Source organism: Mesoplodon bidens (assembly GCF_964165515.1).
Source record: "Mesoplodon bidens genome assembly, chromosome: 3".
In the NCBI taxonomy this organism is placed as follows: Eukaryota; Metazoa; Chordata; class Mammalia; order Artiodactyla; family Ziphiidae; genus Mesoplodon; species Mesoplodon bidens.
The window spans coordinates 103,805,258-103,825,267 of NC_138178.1; the positions used below are offsets into that span (position 1 = coordinate 103,805,258).

The 20,010-nt window shown below is 46.9% G+C and overlaps 1 protein-coding gene across 4 annotated transcripts; it reads left to right on the forward strand.

Moving 5' to 3' along the window:
- The first annotated feature begins 539 nt into the window (after positions 1-539).
- Positions 540-19,589, forward strand: ABHD4 (abhydrolase domain containing 4, N-acyl phospholipase B). Of its 4 annotated transcripts, none has more exons than XM_081227804.1 (7): positions 540-626; positions 4,347-4,435; positions 5,670-5,995; positions 6,148-6,302; positions 8,057-8,168; positions 15,750-15,936; positions 16,655-19,589. In XM_081227804.1, exons 2-7 carry the CDS (start codon positions 4,412-4,414, stop codon positions 16,742-16,744), a joined length of 894 nt encoding a protein of 297 aa, XP_081083930.1. In that variant the 5' UTR covers positions 540-626; positions 4,347-4,411; the 3' UTR covers positions 16,745-19,589. The 4 variants fall into 4 exon arrangements, with proteins under 4 accessions (XP_081083930.1, XP_081083928.1, XP_081083931.1 ...); XM_081227802.1 differs by having other exon boundaries at positions 546-626; positions 5,623-5,995; XM_081227805.1 differs by lacking the exon at positions 540-626 and adding an exon at positions 639-733.
- Positions 19,590-20,010: the final 421 nt, after the last annotated feature.

Consider the following 20,010-nt stretch of genomic DNA (forward strand, 5'->3'; position numbering starts at 1 on the left):
ATATTGCATGGGACATGCTTACTCCAAAAAAGTATTTGCTGTTTATCTGCAGTTCAACTTTAACTAGGCGTCCTGGGTTTTATTTGCGAAATTTGGTAGTCTACTTGGGCCACAGGCTCTCAGACCCTTTATAGGAGCGTTCAACGGTTGGTAGTGTCTCCACAAACATCTTGAGCATCTGATTAGAAGGAACACTAAGGGGTGGACTTGAGGGCATGGGGTGGCTATAATAGGGAAGCCCAGTGGGTATGTGGGAGCATGCAGGGGTAGTTAAGTCACATTTTAATTATGAGAGAGTAGAGGTTTGATGGAGCTCCTGTGAGGGACTCGGTAGTTTCGGTACTACTTATCTCCCTCACTGTCCCCAAATGTGTGACCAGAACTACTGTCCTATTCTGTGACGCTCTCGGAGACATCTCATGTGTCCCAGCTGTCCCAGCCGGCTGGGTTCAGAGCCCCAGGCCGCGTCCTGGGGCCCCTCCTCCCCATTCGCGGCGCTGGCCACGCCCCACTTTGCTATCCTACCCTTTTCTGGGTCAGCTGGTGCTGGCGTCAGGCGGAGGGATGGGCTGGCTCAGCTCGACCCGGCAGGGCTTGTTTACTATGGCTGATGATCTGGAGCAGCAGTGAGTTAATCCTGTCTCTTTCTCTATCTCTATCTCTGGGCCATGAACCTGGGACTGTCTGTGGCTGAGGAACAGTTTTAGACACCTTCCAGACTTTCCTTTTACAGGTCGGCTTCAGGGGAGGGCTGGGGGTTGCGTTTGGTTGCTTTCCTTTTGCCCAGAAGATGCGGCAGGAGAGCCAGGGGAGCAATGGAAGAGAACGATTTCTACAGCCCAGCGGTTCTGACTTTCCACTTTAGTGTTCGCGTTCATTCCTTGCTCCCCTCTAGTCTATGTACCCTGGGATTAGATTTAGTGGTGATGTCTCAGATCCCCCAAAGCAAGCGTGTGGACGCGGGTGCGGGGGTAACAGCCAGGTCTGCTTGTCTGGATTTGCTCCAGGACGGGAGGCAGGGGTGTGGGAAGAGCCTCGCTTAGCCCAGCCCAGCACGGGTAAGGCGTGGCAAGCGGTGAGCTGGCTCCACTGCGCTGGGATTGGTCTGGGTTAATAGGCTTGCAAGTTTCTTTCGCTCTCGCCAACCGAGACGCTTAGTCGCTGGCAATCCTTGTTGATAGTTTTTAATCATCATAACAATATCCTTAATGCTGCGGTTTCAGAATTAGAGCTTTTGGAATTTGTTAACACCGTCTCAAGGACATCAAGTTTGGGATGCCACCTGTAGGTGGTGTGACAAGCAGTTCACAGTCTGATAGGTGCAAGGAAAAGTTGCTTGGAGAATGACTCAGCTTCCAGCCAAGCGGGGTGCGGGGGGTGCGGGGGTGGTGGGGGTGGCGCCTATGAAAGGAAAGGCCCAGTTTTCACCAAAACTGGGCCTTTCCTGGATCCCGTGTTCCCCCTTGTTCCCCCCTTTTCAGAGCTGCTTGCAAAACTAATTAACGTTATGACAATAGTAGCTTCCTGGGCTTGAAGGAACTGCCCAGGAGAGTGGTGTTTTTCCAAAATGATGCTTCCAAGAGGAGATTTACAATAGCTACGATGACTTAGAGAAATCGAATATTAGAGCTGGTAGCGATTCAGGTAGTTCAGTTCCTTTTTACAAATGAAGAATCCAGTGCCCAAAGAAGTTGGGAGACCTCAAGATCACAGAGGTCTAGAACAGTCCTCTCACCCAGCACAGAACCCCTTCTGCCTCACCCACCATCAGGATAAAGGCACCCTAAAGGGAAGAGACAACCCCAGCCAGGCTAAGTTCATGGCTAAGTGGCTGCTCTGCTTCTTGCCTGAATTCCCCAGCCCAGTCCTCATCTCCCCAGTGGTATGGAGCAGATAGTGTGCCAGGGACTATTTCCAGTGCTTTACCAGTAGCATTTTTGGTGAAGAAGAGAGGAAAAGCTCTCCCTGAAGAGTATCTCTGCAGAGCAGCCCTTGATGCTGTTCCTTGGAACAACATTTCTCCTGAGTGCTGCTTTGGGCAGATATAAGGCAATGTGGGGTCCAGATGACATGCCCTGACTTGTCACAGTCTCTGTGGGGTGGACAGAAACTTTGTCTCTTAAGACGGGCAACATTCTGTGGTCTTGGTGCCCGTGCTTCAAGCCTATAAGGAATTCCAGTGGAATATTCAAAGGGTTCTGAGTCTTCGTAGGACTGGATTGATTGAGAGTGACAGCTCTCATCTGGCTAAAGCCATTGATGGACCAGTTTCAGCTGCAACCTCAGTATTTCTTTCAAACCTCAGTCACTGAGATTTGCTACTTGCAAAACACTGGGAATACAGATAGCTTATGATTTAGCTGGGGAAAAGAACATTTATTGGGAGTTTATCTTGTGCTAGTGTGATGTCTCTGTGCATTCATTCATTTGATCTTTATAACAACCCTATGAGGTAGATACTATTATTACCTCCCTTTAAAGATGAGGAAACTGACAGAGAAGGCTAAATAATGTGTCCAAAGACAAATTGCTGGTGAGTGGCAATGCCAGGATTAGAACTTCAGCCTCTGGCCTTAGGTCACACCTCCTTTCAGAAAACAGACAAGTGTGAAACCGTGCTTGTATAATGTGAGTATTCGTGTGTGGCCTTGAAAAAATAAGGCGAAACCTGGATTGGAGATCCAGGTTCTAGTTCTGCTTCTTTTTCTAACTAGCTGTAACCGCTTCGGGCATCGCTCTGCTCATCTGTAAAATAAAGAGGCTGGACTAGATTTCTAAGGAACTATTCTAATCTAAAATTCTGCACTTCAAATGATGTAGCAAGATGCCCAATGTGTGCCAAGGGGGGGTTGGTAATAGTTCCCCTCGCTCCCCTGCAGAATGCCCCTGCTTGACTGTTCTGATGTTTACAGGCCCTTTCTGTAACTGGTGGTGTGGATCCTGAAATCCACTTCATCCAGACAGAGTTCAAGAAAAGAGAAATATCATATGGGATGGAAAAGGAACAATAAAAGCTCATTCAGCGAGCATCTGTTTTGTCCCAGGCAGCTTATGAGGTCCCTTCCATATCTAGATGCTCAAAGACAGGTTATTTAACAGGCCAACACCATTCTGCTTGTAAATGATATTACTGCGACTTTTAGATCCAGTTTTTTTGTTTTAAATCATTTTGGGGGGGTTTTGTTTGTTTGTTTTTGGCTACATTGGGTCTTCGTTGCTGCATGTGGGCTTTCTCTAGTTGTGGCGAGCAGGGGCTACTCTTCGTTGAGGTGTGCGGGCTTCTCATTGCAGTGGCTTCTCTTGTTGCAGAGCACGGGCTCTGGGTGCTCAGGCTTCAGTAGTTGTGGCACGTGGGCTCAGTAGTTGTGGCTCGTGAGCTCTAGAGTGCAGGCCCAGTAGTGGCGCACGGGCTTAGTTGCTCCCCGGCATGTGGGATCTTCCTGGACCAGGGCTTGATCCCGTGTCCCCTGCATTGGCAGGCGGATTCTAAACTACTGTACCACCAGGGAAGTCCCTAGATCCAGGGTTTTAAAAAATTATTCCACAACTGCTACTTTCAACCTCTACCCTGCAATGACTTAAATTTCCCTGGGTATGAAGTAGAAAGCAAGATAGGTTATCTTATCTGTTTTACTGCATGCCACTGGAGGTGATGACATGTGTGAGCTTTCTACTCATTTTATAAGCTGTAAACAAGGCCAAGGGCAACCTTTGTCCTGTCAGGGAATCACAGCAGGACTTGAACCCAGGTCTCCCTCATCCTACTCCCTGCCTCTCCCACCATGTCATTCAAGGCTGGACTGATTGATTGCCTGAGAGCCCAACTGGGCACTGACACAGTGCTCTGTACTTCCAGGGGCTTGGAAGAGGGCACACACGAACGCTGGTGCCCTGCCAGGAGGACAGGTGGCATGGGAATTTGCCCTACTCTAAAGGAACGTACAGTCCTAGGGATGGCAAAGGAGAACTGAAACATTAGTTAAAAGTTGGCTTTTTTCCCCTTGTAACCTCCTTGAACATTATAATAACCAATCACAAAGTGGAGTTGTAAAGCTCAAATGAGATTAAAAAAAATGTAAAAGGGCTTTGTAAACTGTGAAGTGTCGTGCACATGGTATTCTGAGTATCTGTTGAAACAAAGGGCATGTTGTTGTTAATAACCATTTACCAGAGAAGAGTAACAGTCTATCAGGCAGCCAGGGAGTTGCTGACTGCCATAGCGGGGCAGGTTTCCTGAGCCTGGAAACACCTTGCACCCTGATAACTCTTTTGTAACTAACTGCAAGCAAGGCTGAGAGCATCAGTGTTTCCAGCTTTGCCAGTGTCTCTGTGTCTCCCTGTCCCAGGCCTCAAGGCTGGCTGAGCAGCTGGCTGCCCACTTGGCGCCCCACTTCCATGTCTCAGCTGAAGAATGTGGAAGCCAGGATCCTCCAGTGTAAGTAGAAGGGACACTCGTCCCACCTCCCTCGGGAGGCCCAGGATACAGGATCTTCCCGGAGCCTGGCACACTGAGCCCACTGACTCCTGATTGACAGTGCTTGGGGTGGGAGGAAGGGATGTCTGTGGCTGGAGGGAAAAGATTTGCCCAGAGGACACACATTCCATGATAGTGGTTCCTTGACATCTCCCTCCCTGTCCATCATGCTGGTTTCTGTCATATCCCACAACTTCACCTCAAACCCTGTACCAGCTATTAACATACAACATGTACAAATGTACACATTCTCTCCTTTACTTCTTCCCTCTCCTATTCTTTTCTTTTGCCATCTCTCCCTTTCTCATCAAACACACAAGCACTTCTTAGATTTACCATCTTCCTACCCAAGGACCAGCAGTCCTGTATTCTCTAATATTACTATTCCTTGTGTTCTGCCCAATTAGCACCCCCCCACAACCCCGCCGTCCAGTTACCAGAGTAGTTGGGGATTCCCACAGACCAGCTCTAGTGGGCAGTGTTCTGTTGGGGTAAGGCATCCCAGGAACATCAACAGCCACCGACTCAAACAAGATCCTTTGGCCACATCTCCCCATATTCTTCATATGATCTTCCCCGCCCTATAGCCACTGCCCCAGCCATGGCTACCCTCTCTCTTTTGGGCTGGGATAAGTACAACCACAGAACAGCCACAGTTTTCAAGCCTTTCAAGCTGTCTGGGATCCAGGTGACTTCCCCCCCACCCCCGGCAGCTCTGTCATGTGACTGCCTTCACACCAGCAGAGCAAGCATTTCCCACCTTGGTCTGTCCCTAAGAGGGACCTGGCTCAACCCTCCCAGATACCCTCCATGAGGACACTACTGTCCATGGGTCAAGCTCCAAGCACATACAGGTACAAGAGTGATAGATGCTGAAGCTCTGTGGGGACAGTGGGGTCACTGCCACCGTGGACCCAAAGGGACCCAAGAATAAGATGGCCCCTCTTAATACCTACAGACTAGACGGTCTACAAATTGTACTTGGAGTTGAGCTCTTAGGATGTATGGTCAGAGAGTTGTGAAGGGAAAGGCGAGGGAGGTCAGGAAGGGTTTGGGGATGAGAGAGAGCTGAAGAGTGGGAGTCCAAGCAAAAGGATGACGCTGTCGGCACACAGTCTTATCGCTCTGCCCTGGACCCCTCTCCCCAGGCCTCCAGAACAAGTTCCTGGCCCGATATGTGTCCCTCCCAAACCAGAACAAGATCTGGACGGTGACAGTGAGCCCTGAGCTCAGGGACCGCACCCCCCTGGTGATGGTGCACGGCTTTGGGGGCGGCGTGGGCCTCTGGATCCTCAACATGGATTCACTGAGCGCCCGCCGCACTCTGCACACCTTCGATCTGCTCGGCTTCGGGCGAAGCTCTAGGCCAACGTTCCCGAGGGACCCAGAGGGGGCCGAGGACGAGTTTGTGACCTCGATAGAGACGTGGCGGGAGTCCATGGGGATCCCCAGTATGATCCTCCTGGGGCACAGTCTGGGAGGATTCCTGGCCACTTCCTACTCAATCAAGTACCCTGACAGGTAAGGGGGAGCCACCCATCTCTATCGTGACAACTCCTCGCCCTGCTGGGAAACTTACGGTATTTGTTTCCAATAGTTCTCTTCTTGGGTGATTTAAGGGCTGTGATACCTTCAAGCAAAGACAACTTAACTCCTCCTTTTTCCTCCTTTAGAGTTAAACACCTCATCCTGGTGGACCCATGGGGCTTTCCCCTCCGACCAACTGACCCCAGTCAGATCCGTGCACCCCCGACCTGGGTCAAGGCTGTGGCCTCTGTCCTAGGGCGTTCCAATCCACTGGCTGTTCTACGAGTAGCTGGGCCCTGGGGTGAGTAGCCTGTAGATGGAAAACTATCTCCTCAAACCACGGCTCTCCCATTCTAGAAGCCCCACTGCACCTGGACTCTCACCATCCCCTCTTGTTCATGAAAAGTGGGAATAGGCCTAACATTGTTATTTAAAGCTGTTAATCTGGACCAGATGTCTTTGTCTGCAGTTTCAGAAGGTTCTTTTTTTCCTTCATCTGCATGGAAAAAGCTTTTCCATGCAAGAGACAGATGGAGCAGAACTGCTACTCTGTGCCCCAGAGAGAGAGAAAGGGGTCGTGAGGTGACTCTTCCTCTGCTGAGTTTCTGTGCTACATGTTTATGGCAGCTTGTTGGTGTTTGAGCGTGGTCACCACTGCTGGATCCCATCCCTGCAGCTCACCCAGCACCTGTTGCCAGGAGAGGTCAGGACCAGAGCCTCCAGCCTAGCCCACAGTGGCAGGCAAGCTCCTGCCCCAGTCAGACACCACGTCTTCACCACTTAGTAGCTGTCAGCAAATCCTTTGAGTGAAGGGAGGGAAGGAGCGGGGAGCCAGCCCGAGTGAGTGGGATCAATATGCCCCAGGCTTCTGACCTCACACTGCTAGCACCCTCCATATCTGGGGAGCCTTTTACTCTGATAAAGCGAAAAGCAGATTCCCTTTATGGAAAAGATTGGTGGCCATCTATTTTGCACTGATGGCTTATATATACACAGTAATGTTCAATAGCCAATTATTATGAATTAATTGCTAATGGCTGAATAAGAGTTGTCTCTCTAGGCCCTTCAAGAGAAACAGAATGGCTCTGCATAAAAGAGAAAAACGAGCACATGAGCAGAAGGTAGGAGTTTGGGGAGAAAGGGAGGAAAGCAATAGACACAGGTGCCAAAGGATACTAAATGTGCAGAGGGCTGACCTTCTTAGGGCACCCAGCACTGTGCACTCCAGCAGACCTTGTATAATCCTTTTACAGGGAGAAGCCCTGCTCTAACCACTCTCCCCATTTCTGGACTTGCCTCTGGCCAGGACCATGCATGGGCATCAGAGCTGTTATGGTTGGGGAGGCTGGCTGGCAGCCATGCAGGAGGACCAGGGCCCAGGGGATCCCGGCTTTGCTTCCCTCTCACCCCTTGCTTCTCACACAGAGAGAGCAGACCAGAAGAGAGAGGCCAGAAGCTGATCATTCATTAGGCCCAATTTTTACAGTGTGTTTCAAGTGCCCTACTGCTTGTATATGTACTATTTAAAGAAAGGTGAAGGGAACAGCTTGCTCTAAAACTGTGCCCCGAGTCTGAGATGCCAGCATTAGGTTTACCTCTTCACTCGTATTCTATTACAGGCCTGAACGTGAGAGGGCTCTTGGGAGGTGGTCTGGTTTCATCCACTACCTTCAGAAGATTAAACGGCCATAAAGGGTCTCAGGGAGAAAGAGAACATAGCTCAGACTGTAAAAGCAAAGCATCTCAACCATGGACTCCTGTGGGGCTTGTGATCCTTGGAGAGAAAGATCTTGGGACTTCACTGAGCTGCAGATAATCTGGTTCCTCAGTGACATTAGACTATCTAAATTCTTTGGCAACGAACTGACTCTCATTTGTAGTCACCTGGAGCTTCCCAAAAGACTTGCATGCTCTGTCTGCCACTATAACATTAAGTGTACAAAGCAAAGAAACCCTCAGGAGAAATAATGTTTGGTTAAAGTTGTTAGCACATACAGAGGCAGGAGTCTTTCCTCCCTATTCAAATCGGCCTCTCCACGTTCTGTCCCCTCCCAGGGCCCAGCCTGGTACAGAGATTCCGACCAGACTTCAAGCGCAAGTTTGCAGACTTCTTTGATGATGATACTATATCGGAGTATATCTACCACTGCAATGCCCAGAATCCCAGGTGAGGGTAGCTTCCAGAGTCAGCTCAGGTCGATGGGTTGGCAGCTAAAACTCCAGCTGCTGGAAAACGCCAGACGGTCCCAGGATCATTCTGTGCTGTATTTCTTCTTCCACGGAGCTCTCATTCAGTTAGGGGAACACAGGCATTAGCAGGCTTGATGGTTTCCAGAGACTTTCCCAGGGATAGGCGCAAAGGGATGGAGAAGATAATAGATTAATTAAACATGAAGGATCCTTACTCTTCCCTGGAGATAGGCAGTTAGCCTGACAGGCAAAAAGACTGGAAAACATTTGCAAAGATCTTTTTCTCTTTTTAACTGAAAAAGTGATATGAACATGGTATTTTTTTTAATTTTATTTTTTTATACATCAGGTCCTTATTAGTCATTGATATTATACACATCAGTGTATACATGTCAATCCCAATCGCCAAATTCATCATCCCCCCACCCCCACGCCCCCCGCGGCTTTCCCCCCTTGGTGTCCATACATTTTTTCTCTACATCTGTGTCTCTATTTCTGCCCTGCAAACCAGTTCATCTGTACTGTTTTTCTAGGTTCCACATATACATGTTAATATACGATATTTGTTTTTCTCTTTCTGACTTACTTCACTCTGTATGACAGTCTCTAGATGCATCCACGTCTCAACAAATGACCCAATTTCGTTCCTTTTTATGGCTGAGTAATATTCCATTGTATATATGTACCACAACTTCTTTATCCATTCGTCTCTCGATGGGCATTTAGGTTGCTTCTGTGACCTGGCTATTGTAAATAGTGCTGCAATGAACAGTGGGGTGCATGTGTCTTTTTGAATTGTGGTTTTCTCTGGGTATATGCCCAGTAGTGGGACTGCTGGATCATATGGTAATTCTATTTTTAGTTTTTTAAGGAACCTCCGTACTGTTCTCCATAGTGGCTGTATCAGTTTACATTCCCAGTGCAAGAGGGTTCCCTTTTCTCCACACCCTCTCCAGCATTGTAGATTTTCTGATGAAGCCCATTCTAACTGGTGTGAGGTAATACCTCATTGTAGTTTTGATTTGCATTTCTCTAATAATTAGTGATGTTGAGCACCTTTTCATGTGCTTCTTGACCATCTGTATGTTTTCTTTGGAGAAATGTCTATCTAGGTCTTCTGCCTATTTTTGGATTGGGTTGTTTGTTTTTTTAATATTGAGCGCATGAGCTGTTTATATATTTTGGAGATTAATCCTTTGTCCATTGATTCATTTGCAAATATTTTCTCCCATTCTGAGGGTTGTCTTTTTGTCTTGTTTATGGTTTCCTTTGCTGTGCAAAAGCTTTTAAGTTTCATTAGGTCCCATTTGTTTATTTTTGTTTTTATTTCCATTACTCTAGGAGGTGGATCAAAAAAGATCTTGCTGTGATTTATGTCAAGGAGTGTTCTTCCTATGTTTTCCTCTAAGAGTTTTATAGTGTCCAGTTTTACATTTAGGTCTCTAATCAACTTTGAGTTTATTTTTGTGTATGGTATTAGGGAGTGTTCTAATTTCATTCTTTTACATGTAGCTGTCCAGTTTTCCCAGCACCACTTGTTGAAGAGACTGTCTTTTCTCCATTGTATATCCTTGCCTCCTTTGTCATAGATTAGTTGATCATAGGTGCTTGGGTTTACCTCTGGGCTTTCTATCTTGTTCCATTGATCTATGTTTCTGTTTTTGTGCCAGTACCATATTGTCTTGATTACTGTAGCTTTGTAGTATAGTTTGAAGTCAGGGAGTGTGATTCCTCCAGCTCCGTTTTCTTCCCTCAAGACTGCTTTGGCTATTCAGGGTCTTTTGTGTCTCCATACAAATTTTAAGATTTTTCTAGTTCATAAAAAATGCCATTGGTAATTTGATAGGGATTGCAATGAATCTGTAGATTGCTTTGGGTAGTACAGTCATTTTCACAATATTGATTCTTCCAATCCAAGAACATGGTATATCTCTCCATCTGTTGGTATCATCTTTAATTTCTTTCATCAGTGTCTTATAGTTTTCTGTATACAGGTCTTTTGTTTCCATAGGAAGGTTTATTCCTAGGCATTTTATTCTTTTTGTTGCAGTGGTAAATGGGAGTGTTTCCTTAATTTCTCTTTCAGATTTTTCATCATTAGTGTATAGGAATGCAAGAGATTTCTGTGCATTAATTTTGTATCCTGCAACTTTACCAAATTCATTGATTAGCTCTAGTAGTTTTCTGGTGGCATCTTTAGGATTCTCTATGTATAGTATGTCATCTGCAAACAGTGACAGTTTTACTTCTTCTTTTCCAGTTTGTATTCGTTTTATTTCTTTTTCTTCTCTGATTGCCATGGCTAGGACTTCCAAAACTACGTTGAATAATACCGGTGAGAGAGGACATCCTTGTCTTGTTCCTGATCTTAGAGGAAATGCTTTCAGCTTTTCACCATTGAGAATGATGTTTGCTGTGGGTTTATCATATATGGCCATTATTATGTTGAGGTAGGTTCCCTCTATGCCCACTTTCTGTAGAGTTTTTATCATAAATCGGTGTTGAATTTTGTCAAAAGCTTTTTCTGCATCTATTGAGATGATCATATGGTTTTTATTCTTCAATTTGTTAATATGGTGTATCATATTGATTGATTTGCATATATTGAAGAATCCTTGCATCCCTGGGATAAATCCCACTTGATCATGGTGTATGATCCTTTTAATGTGCTGTTGGATTCTGTTTCCTAGTATTTTTTTGAGGATTTTTGCATCTATATTCATCAGTGATATTGGTCTGTAATTTTCTTTTTTTGTAGTACCTTTGTCTGGTTTTGGTATCAGAGTGATGGTGGCCTCATAGAATGAGTTTGGGAGTGTTCCTTCCTCCACAATTTTTTGGAAGAGTTTGAGAAGGATGGGTGTTAGCTCTTCTGTAAATGTTTGGTAGAATTCACCTGTGAAGCCATCTGGTCCTGGACTTTTGTTTGTTGGAAGATTTTTAATCACAGTTTCAATTTCGTTACTTGTGATTAGTCTGTTCATATTTTCTATTTCTTCCTGGTTCAGTCTTGGAAGGTTATAACTCTCTAAGAATTTGTCCATTTCTTCCAGGTTGTCCATTTTATTGGCATAGAGTTGCTGGTAGTAGTCTCTTAGGATGCTTTGTATTTCTGCAGTGTCTGTTGTGACTTCTTTTTCATTTCTAATTTTATTGATTTGAGTCCCCTCCCTCTTTTTCTTGATGAGTCTTGCTAATGGTTTATCAATTTTGTTTATCTTCTCCAAGAACCAGCTTTTAGTTTTATTGATCTTTGCTACCGTTTCCTTTGTTTCTATTTCATTTATTTCTGCTCTGATCTTTATGATTTCTTTCCTACTGCTAACTTTGGGTTCTGTTTGTTCTTCTTCCTCTAGTTCCTTTAGGTGTAAGGTTAGATTGTTTATTTGAGATTTTTCTTGTTTCTTGAGGTAGGCTTGTATAGCTATAACCTTCCCTCTTAGAACGGCTTTTGCTGCATCCCATAGGTTTTGGATTGTCATGTTTTCATTGTCATTTGTCTTAGGTGTTTTTTGATTTCCTCTTTGATTTCTTCAGTGATCTCTTGATTATTTAGTAACATAGTGTTTAGCCTCCATGTGTTTGTGTTTTTTACGTTTTTTCCCCCGTAATTCATTTCTAATCTCATAGCATTGTGGTCAGAAAAGATGCTTGATATGATTTCAATTTTCTTAAATTTACTGAGGCTTGATTTGTGACCCAAGATGTGATCTATCCTGGAGAATGTTCCGTGCACACTTGAGAAGAAAGTGTAATCTGCTGTTTTTGGATGGAATGTCCTATAAATATCAATTAAATTTATCTGGTCTATTGTGTCATTTAAAGCTTCTCTTTCCTTATTTATTTTCATTTTGGATGATCTGTCCATTTGGTGTAAGTGAGGCGTTAAAGTCTCCCACTATTATTGTGTTACTATCAATTTCCTATTTTACAGCTGTTAGCAGTTGCCTTATGTATTGAGGTGCTCCCATGTCGGGTGCATATATATTTATAATTGGTATATCTTCTTCTTGGATTGATCCCTTGATCATTATGTAGTGTCCTTCCTTGTCTCTTGTAACAATATTTATTTTAAAGTCTATTTTATCTGATATGAGTATTGCTACTCCAGCTTTCTTTTGATTTCTATTTGCATGGAATATCTTTTGCCATCCCCCTCACTTTCAGTCTGTATGTGTCCCTAGGTCTGAAGTGGGTCTCTTGTAGACAGCATATATATGGGTCTTGTTTCTGTATCCATTCAGCAAGCCTGTGTCTTTTGGTTGGAGCATTTAATCCATTCAACGTTTAAGGTAATTATCTATATGTAAGTTCCTATGACCATTTTCTTAATTGTTGTGCGTTTGTTTTTGTGGGTCCTTTTCTTCTCTTGTGTTTCCCACTTAGAGAAGTTCCTTTAGCATTTGTTGTAGAGCTGGTTTGGTGGTGCTGAATTCTCTTAGCTTTTGTTTGTCTGTTAAGCTTTTGATTTCTCCATCGAATCTGAATGAGATCCTTGCCGGGTAGAGTAATCTTGGTTGTAGGTTCTTCCCTTTCATCACTTTAAGTATATCATGCCACTCCCTTCTGGCTTGTAGAGTTTCTGCTGAGAAATCAGCTGTTAACCTTATGGGAGTTCCCTTGTATGTTATTTGTCATTTTTCTCTTGCTGCTTTCAATAATTTTTCTTTGTCTTTAATTTTGCCAATTTGATTACTATGTGTCTTGGCATTTTTCTCCTTGGGTGTATCCTGTAAGGGACTCTCTGCACTTCCTGGACTTGGGTGGCTATTTCCTTTCCTATGTTAGGGAAGTTTTTGACTACAATCTCTGCAGATATTTTCTCTGGTCCTTTCTCTCTCCTCCTTCTGGGACCCCTATAATGTGAATGTTGTTGCGTTTAATGTTGTCCCAGAGGTCTCTTAGGCTGTCTTCATTTCTTTTCATTCTTTTTTCTTTATTCTGTTCCACAGCAGTGAATTCCACCATTCTGTCTTCCAGGTCACTTATCTGTTCTTCTGCCTCAGTTATTCTGCTATTGATTCCTTCTAGTGTAGTTTTCATTTCAGTTATTGTATTGTTCATCTCTGTTTGTTTGCTCTTTAATTCTTCTAAGTCTTTGTTAAACATTTCTTGAATCTTCTCGATCTTTGCCTCCATTCTTTTTCTGAGGTCCTGGATCGTCTTCACTATCATTATTCTGAATTCTTTTTCTGGAAGGTTGCCTATCTCCATTTCATTTACTTGTTTTTCTGTGGTTTTATCTTGTTCCTTCATCTGGTACATAGTCCTCTGCCTTTTCAGCTTGTCTATCTTTCTGTGAATGTGGTTTTTGTTCCACAGGCTGCAGGATTGTAGTTCTTCTTCCTTCTCTGAACATGGTATTTTTACAAAGAAAAAACAAAAAAGAAAGAAAGTCCTCTCCTGTCCCAGACCTGTAATTCCTGAATCTTCTTGTTATTTTAGGTCTGAGATATCATGTGACATTGCTTCAGGGAACCTCCTTATGTATCTTCCTTTGCACACATGTGACTATCTCTAGACTACATTCCTACAAATAGAACTGCTGATGGAAAGATTATGCATTTAAAAATTTAATTATGTGCATCTTGAAATACTTACTGTTGGGATAGGAATGCCTTCCCTATCTTTGGGGGATTTGGGGATGTCCACAGAATCTCTAGAAGTTTATATCTATGACAACTCAGACATAGGCCCCACAAGCCTGCTGATCTACAGTCTTGACAACTGCCATCCAGGGCAGAGCCAGGGAGGTAGTCTTCCCCTCGGGCAGTGCCATGTGAGTGGCTGATACCATGAGGCACCACCTCGGTGGGGCCTCACCCCACACTACTGGGAGGTATCTCAGGGGAGCCAAGGTCATTGGGAGCAGCAGCACTGCCCTGCCTCATTTCAGGACTGTTCAGCCCAAAGCTGTGAAGCAACTGGGGTTTTGCATTCCAGCAGTACTGTCTGAGCATTAGCGTCAAACCCAGACAGCTTTCAGGCAGCGTGGGAACTGTCCATTCAACATTCCTCAGGACCCCAGCCGATTGAAGGGCCCTGCTTAAGCAGCAGTATAGAAACACAGCTCAACAGTCAAATCAGGAAGCCCCCTGCTTCCTGCTCTCGACTCCTCTCAGCCCACACTGGGCTCAGTGCCAGTCTCATACCCTCTGAGACCCTGCAGGCCCTCCCCTAGCCCTTTCCTCAGAGCATTCCCCAGTCTGAGACCTAGTTCCATAAAATGAATGGCCTCCCAATCTAAGCCACAGAGTATATAATCACACACCTCATTCAGGTCCTAGAAGAAGCAGAGATGACATCAGTGATAACCAGCCCCTTCCCCCAAACCCCATCACTCAATTTTATAAGCCCTTGAGTCTTTCTGAGTTGTAATGCTCATGAGCTTGTGGTAACTCTTACCATTCCCTTGGAAAACATACAATTTGGCCAAAGAATAATATTTGGGGGATGGGGGTATCTACTTTGCTTCACCTAAATTTAGGGGCTTTGTACCTATTTTCATTTTGTTCACAATGACCTAATAAAGTGGGTATAATTTCTCCCAGCTTGTAAATGAAAAAATTAAGGTGTATTCTTGTTTACATGACTTGCTTAGAAACTACAGCCAGGACTTGAACTCATGTCTCTCTGACTCCAGAGTCCATGATTTTTCCACTATGCTGCACTGTCTTAAGGAGAAACCCTGTTTCTGGTGGCCTGTGCAGAACCCAGGTTCTCTTTCAACTCAGGGGTGCAAAGGAGACTGGGGATATAATTCCCGAACAGGCTGAGCCTGCTGGGCAGCAGTGTCCCCAACCTCTCCTGCTTCCCAGGAGAGCAACCTGGACAGCTGGCTTCTGCCCCAGCCTTGCAGACCCCTCGTGACACAGCCTCAGTTAGCTCTCCCTAAGGAAATGGCCAGGGAGCAAAGGAGATTAGATTGGCCGTCATTGCTTCTCAAGTTGCACAAACTGCTGCTCCCCCCAGGTGCTCACAAGACTGACGTTTCATTCCATTCTCCTCAGCAAGCCCTTTGTGCTTCTGTAGTACTTGCTCATAAGAGCCCACCCCAAGTGAACCCCTTGACCTTCTCCTTCAGCCCCAGGAAGCCAAGTCCCTAGTCTGTGTTCTCCTAGAACTCCGCCACCCTTTCATAATTCTTGGGAAATTTGAAGTTAAGTTAATCATATAATTCATTATTTATGCCTAAAGTATGAGGAAAATGTGAGCTCCAGGAGGGCAGGCACTGCGTCTGTCTTGTTCATATGTCCCCACCCTCAGCTCTGGGATGCCACATAAATATTTGTTGAATAAATAGTAACCTATTAGGCTCTTGGATAATTCTCAGTGCCATGGGGTTTTCACAAGTGTGTCCCTCCTAACTCATCTGTGATAGGAGCCTCTGGAGATTCAGTCCTGTCTCCTAATCTTCCTAATATTTAATGAGCCCAGTGCTGGGCTCTGAGAGGAACACAAAGAATGACAAAGATACTGCCCCAGCCTCTGAGATCAACAAACTGACATTTTAGGCTGTGGCGTTTATTCATTGCCTCACCCTGTTTTGCTTCTTCAGCGGAGAGACGGCATTCAAAACCATGATGGAGTCCTTCGGCTGGGCCCGGCGACCCATGTTAGAGCGAATTCACTTGATTCAAAAAGAAATGCCCATCACCATGATCTATGGGGCCAACACCTGGATAGACACCAGCACGGGAAAAAAGGTGAAGCTGCAGCGGCCGGATTCCTACGTCCGAGACATGGTACGTTGGCCACTGGAGGAGCAGGATTGAGGTGGAAACACTGCAACATCCCAGCACATGTTGACTGACCCAGAGTAGCTGAGTCAGGGAGGGAAGGGTGATGGGAGAGTCGGGGGGAAAGAGGAGTGGACAGGTTGAGCTACGGCAGTAGACTTGAAAGGGTTGGCTCTCTGTAAAATCGTAATTAGGAGCTTCTCACTTCTGTGTAGCTCAGTTCAGCTGAAAGGCAGATTCTTGTCCAGTAGTCAGGCACAGGCACCACGCTGTCCCTCCACCCCCTGTAATTCCCACCCCAAACCAGAGCTGGGAACTGTAGAGGCTGCCATGAAGCCTTCCTACCACACTCCTCCGCCCCCACCCTGCAGTTTTTCCTTACGCCTTCCCCCTTCATTTGCTAATGAGTATGCTTAATTAGGCTGGTACCTGATGGGCCCTGCTTTAGTGGACATGTGGATGACATGAGGTCAGTGGAGGGGCTGGCATGGAAGGAAAGATAAAATCAGGCGCCATAGGAGAAGTAAGGATGGGATATTGGGATTCACTGACTCCCACAGGGAAGTGCCAAGATCTGGGGAGAAAGGTGGACTGTTGTCTTAGATAAAATAAAGGCTCATGGGCGATGGGCAAGCAGGCTTAAGGGAAAAAGAAATGGTGCAATAGCTTTCCAGTGCCTTGAATAAAGGGCTGTCCCACCCCTGGTGGGGTCCTCCATCCACAGGAGATCGAGGGTGCCTCACATCACGTGTACGCGGACCAGCCACACATCTTCAATGCAGTGGTGGAGGAGATCTGCGACTCGGTTGATTGAGCTGCTCTCCCTAGAGAGCGAGGAGAAAGCCAGAGAGTCACTCTCACCTCCCTGTCTCCTTACTTACCCCTCTGTCCTTCCCTGACCAACTAACATGTGCCAGCCAGGCAGAGTCTCGGGCTGTCCCCAGGGCAGGACCACAGAAGGAGAGCACTCCTCTCTACGCTAAGGGCTAGAGGCAAAAGCCACAAGTGGCCTTGAGCTCCCCACCCCGGGGAAGAGCATAAAGGCTTGCAGAGTGCCACCCCATTCTCTCCATGCCGAGTGTTACCCAGGTGTGGTTATGAAGGGTCACACCAAGCTGCGTTCCCCCCTGTGCCAAAGGGAGGGCGGCCGCCTCCCCTGGGTGAAGGAGAGGCTCTCAGTGGCCTTCCTCGGCTCTGGAGTGTGTGGGTAGGTTCTGGGGTAGGTTCCATGCAGGAACATCTTCCTCCCCCATCACCCCCAGCCCCTCGGCCCATGCCAGTTCTTCCGGAGTCTTGTTGGGACTGGTTCCCACTTAAGTACCAAGAGCAGGTCCTGCAGCTCCCGTGACCTGAGAGGTCATATCCAAAGCCCTCATTAACAGAGGAGGCCCAGGGCAGGGCAGGGCATGGCTGGTCCATGGTGAGACAGCTCTGTTCCAGGAGAGCTAGGGCTGGCACCCAGCTCTGCTGAGAGCCAGTGCTCATGGCAGACTCTGTTTGCTAAGGTTTGAGGCAAGCACCGTTGCCATGGGGCTGGTCCTGGCTGAGGATAAGCCCAACCCAGCCCTGCCTTCCAGCCTCATTGTACGGGGGTGCTGTTTGCCTGCCCTGTGTCTCAGCCCCAGCTGCCTAAGCTGGGAACACTCAAGCGCTTCCTTCCTGCCCCCTCTTCCTCCCGCTGGGAGGCCTCTGGGCCTCCCTCTGTGCCTTGGGCCCTGAAGCCCCACCCATAGTGTTGAGAAAGGTGGCCCCTGGTGGAGAGAAGGGAAAGGCCCTTCAACCCTGAGCCGTGTCTGGATCCCCATTCTCTCTAGTATCTGCAGGGGTTTTCTACCTGCCCCCGGAGCTGAGGCTCACGTGAGCCTCCGCCCAGGGTCCAGTGGGGAGCCTCCAGCCGGCAGTTGCCTGTCCTCATCAGCCACAGGATGGTTCTCACTGCCTGGCCCTCCATCCCTGCCACCTGTCCTTCTGGTCTCCAGCTCATCAGCCCCCGACCCCCCGTCACTCTCTCCCAGGGGCTGGTTCCAGGTGCTGCTCCGAGGTTCTGGGCAGTAGGCTGGGCCTGGCCCCAGAACCAGGGCAGCTCTTGCCTACTCCTTCACTTTTGTAAAGCCAACCCTTTCACCAGAATAGTATTAACTCCTGGTGCTTTGTACTACTGGTCCAGCTGCCTTGGGCTCCTTTTCTATATTAATAAAGAAATGAGTCAAAACTGCCTTTGGTGATGATGTTTAATATTGCTCCAACAAGAGTGGCACTGAATTCACAACAGCTCCTGTGATGCCTGAGTCAGAGGAGGGGGCCCCGAGAGGTACCCACACACAGGCCACTCGACTCCCTCTCCTGTTTAGTGCAGCATCCACCCCCTGAGAGGATGGATAAGGGCTGGATGGGCCAAGCCCCAACTCACAGGAGGAGAATTAGGCTGAACTGGATGCTCCCTACTGCCCATTAAATAGCCCTATCATCTGAAGTTCACCTTGGCCTTCACCTGGACTGCTCCCTAGGGCCTATTCTAACTCCTACTCATCCTCAACCTCAGCTCAAATATTCCTTCTGCAGGGAAGCTTTCCCCTGAACCCCTAGACTAGACTTGCACCCCCTCTTCTGTGTCTCCATGGCACACTCGAATGCCCCTTGGTAAAACTCATAAACTTGTAGTCACTTGTTTTGTGTCTGTCTTTCCTCCCTAGATCACAGCTGCTTAAGGACAAGGGGCACGTCTGGCACCGAGTTCATGTTCAGTAGATGTTTATTTTGATTGAGCCAAGGGAAGTGAGGCATGCCAAGTGTTCAGACATGTTCAAACCATTACCAGCGGTGCCTGCTGTGCTGGCTGACTCCAGCTAGGCCCAGAATTTAACAGCTCAAAATGGCACTTAAACCTACATTTGTCATCATGAATGAATGAATGAACAAATGAATGGAACTCCCAGGTATAATTACAAAGCTCTGATCTATCCGAGCACCCTGCATATTCTCTGACTGAAGACTGCTTGATGGCCAACACCTGCCATATGGAGGCGAGGGCAGGTTTTTGTTTTTGTTTTTGTTTTGGCCTTGCCACTCGGTTTATGGGATCTTAGTGCCCCAACCAGGTATCGAACCTGGGGTCCCGGCAGTGAGAGCACCGAGTCCTAACCACTGCACCACCAGGGAAGTCCTGAGGACAGGTATTTAGAACCAAGCACTAGGGCTGTGATAGTGAAGAAATGTGGTCCCTGCCTCCATGGGAAATTACATTCTACATGAAGACTCGTGTTTAATCAGATTATTACGTCAATTAGTAAAAAATTGCAACTGAAAAGTGCAGCCCTTGAGAGGTTGGGAAGGCGTCCCTGGGGAAGTGATGACAGCTGAGCCTGAAGGAAGAGCAGGTGAAAGGAGTGGGGGGGCGGGTCTGTGGAGAGACCTATTAGCAGGAACAATGGCTGTGAAATGAGGTGAGGTGCGAATCCAGTCCTGCGGGTCCTCTGGCTGTGAGCAGAATGTCGTGTTCATCCTAAAAGCGATGGAAAGAAATAACGAGCAGGACTTCCCTGGCGGTCCAGTGGTTAAGACTTCATGCTTCCACTGCAGGGGCACAGGTCTGATCCCAGGTCAGGGAACTAAGATCCCGCATGCCGTGCGGTGCAGCCAAAGGAAAAAGAAAAAAATAACTGGAGTGAGGGTCAGGGTAGGGTGGGGAGTGTGACAGAATCTGACTTGAGACTGGAAATGACCATTCTGGCTGCTGTGTTGAGTACCGATTGGAGGGGGATGAGTCCCTGCAGGGGAAACTTTGAGACCGCTGAGTGGTCCAGGCCAGTGCTGCTGGTAGCTTGGACTTGGCCAGTGACTAGTGGACATGCAGAGAAGATGCAAGAAATGTTTAGGAGGTAAAATCAAAAAGACTTGATGTCAGCTTTGAGCTCTGCTACCATCCCCTTGCAGGAAGGGGCAAGTGAGGCAGAAGTCAGCAAACCCACTCACATCACAAAACACTCTAGGGTAGGTTTTTAAATATAAATTCCTCAGCTGTATACTCCAGAGTTTGATTCAGTATACCTGGGTGGAGTTTGACCATGACATCTGCATTTA

Coding starts and splice junctions, on each gene's coding strand:
- ABHD4 (XM_081227802.1), top strand. CDS start 565: ATGGGCTGGCTCAGCTCGACCCGGCAGGGCTTGTTTACTATGGCTGAT. Junction 6,303..8,056: donor ACGAGTAGCTGGGCCCTGGG/GTGAGTAGCCTG, acceptor GTCCCCTCCCAG/GGCCCAGCCTGGTACAGAGA. Junction 8,169..15,749: donor TGCAATGCCCAGAATCCCAG/GTGAGGGTAGCT, acceptor TTGCTTCTTCAG/CGGAGAGACGGCATTCAAAA.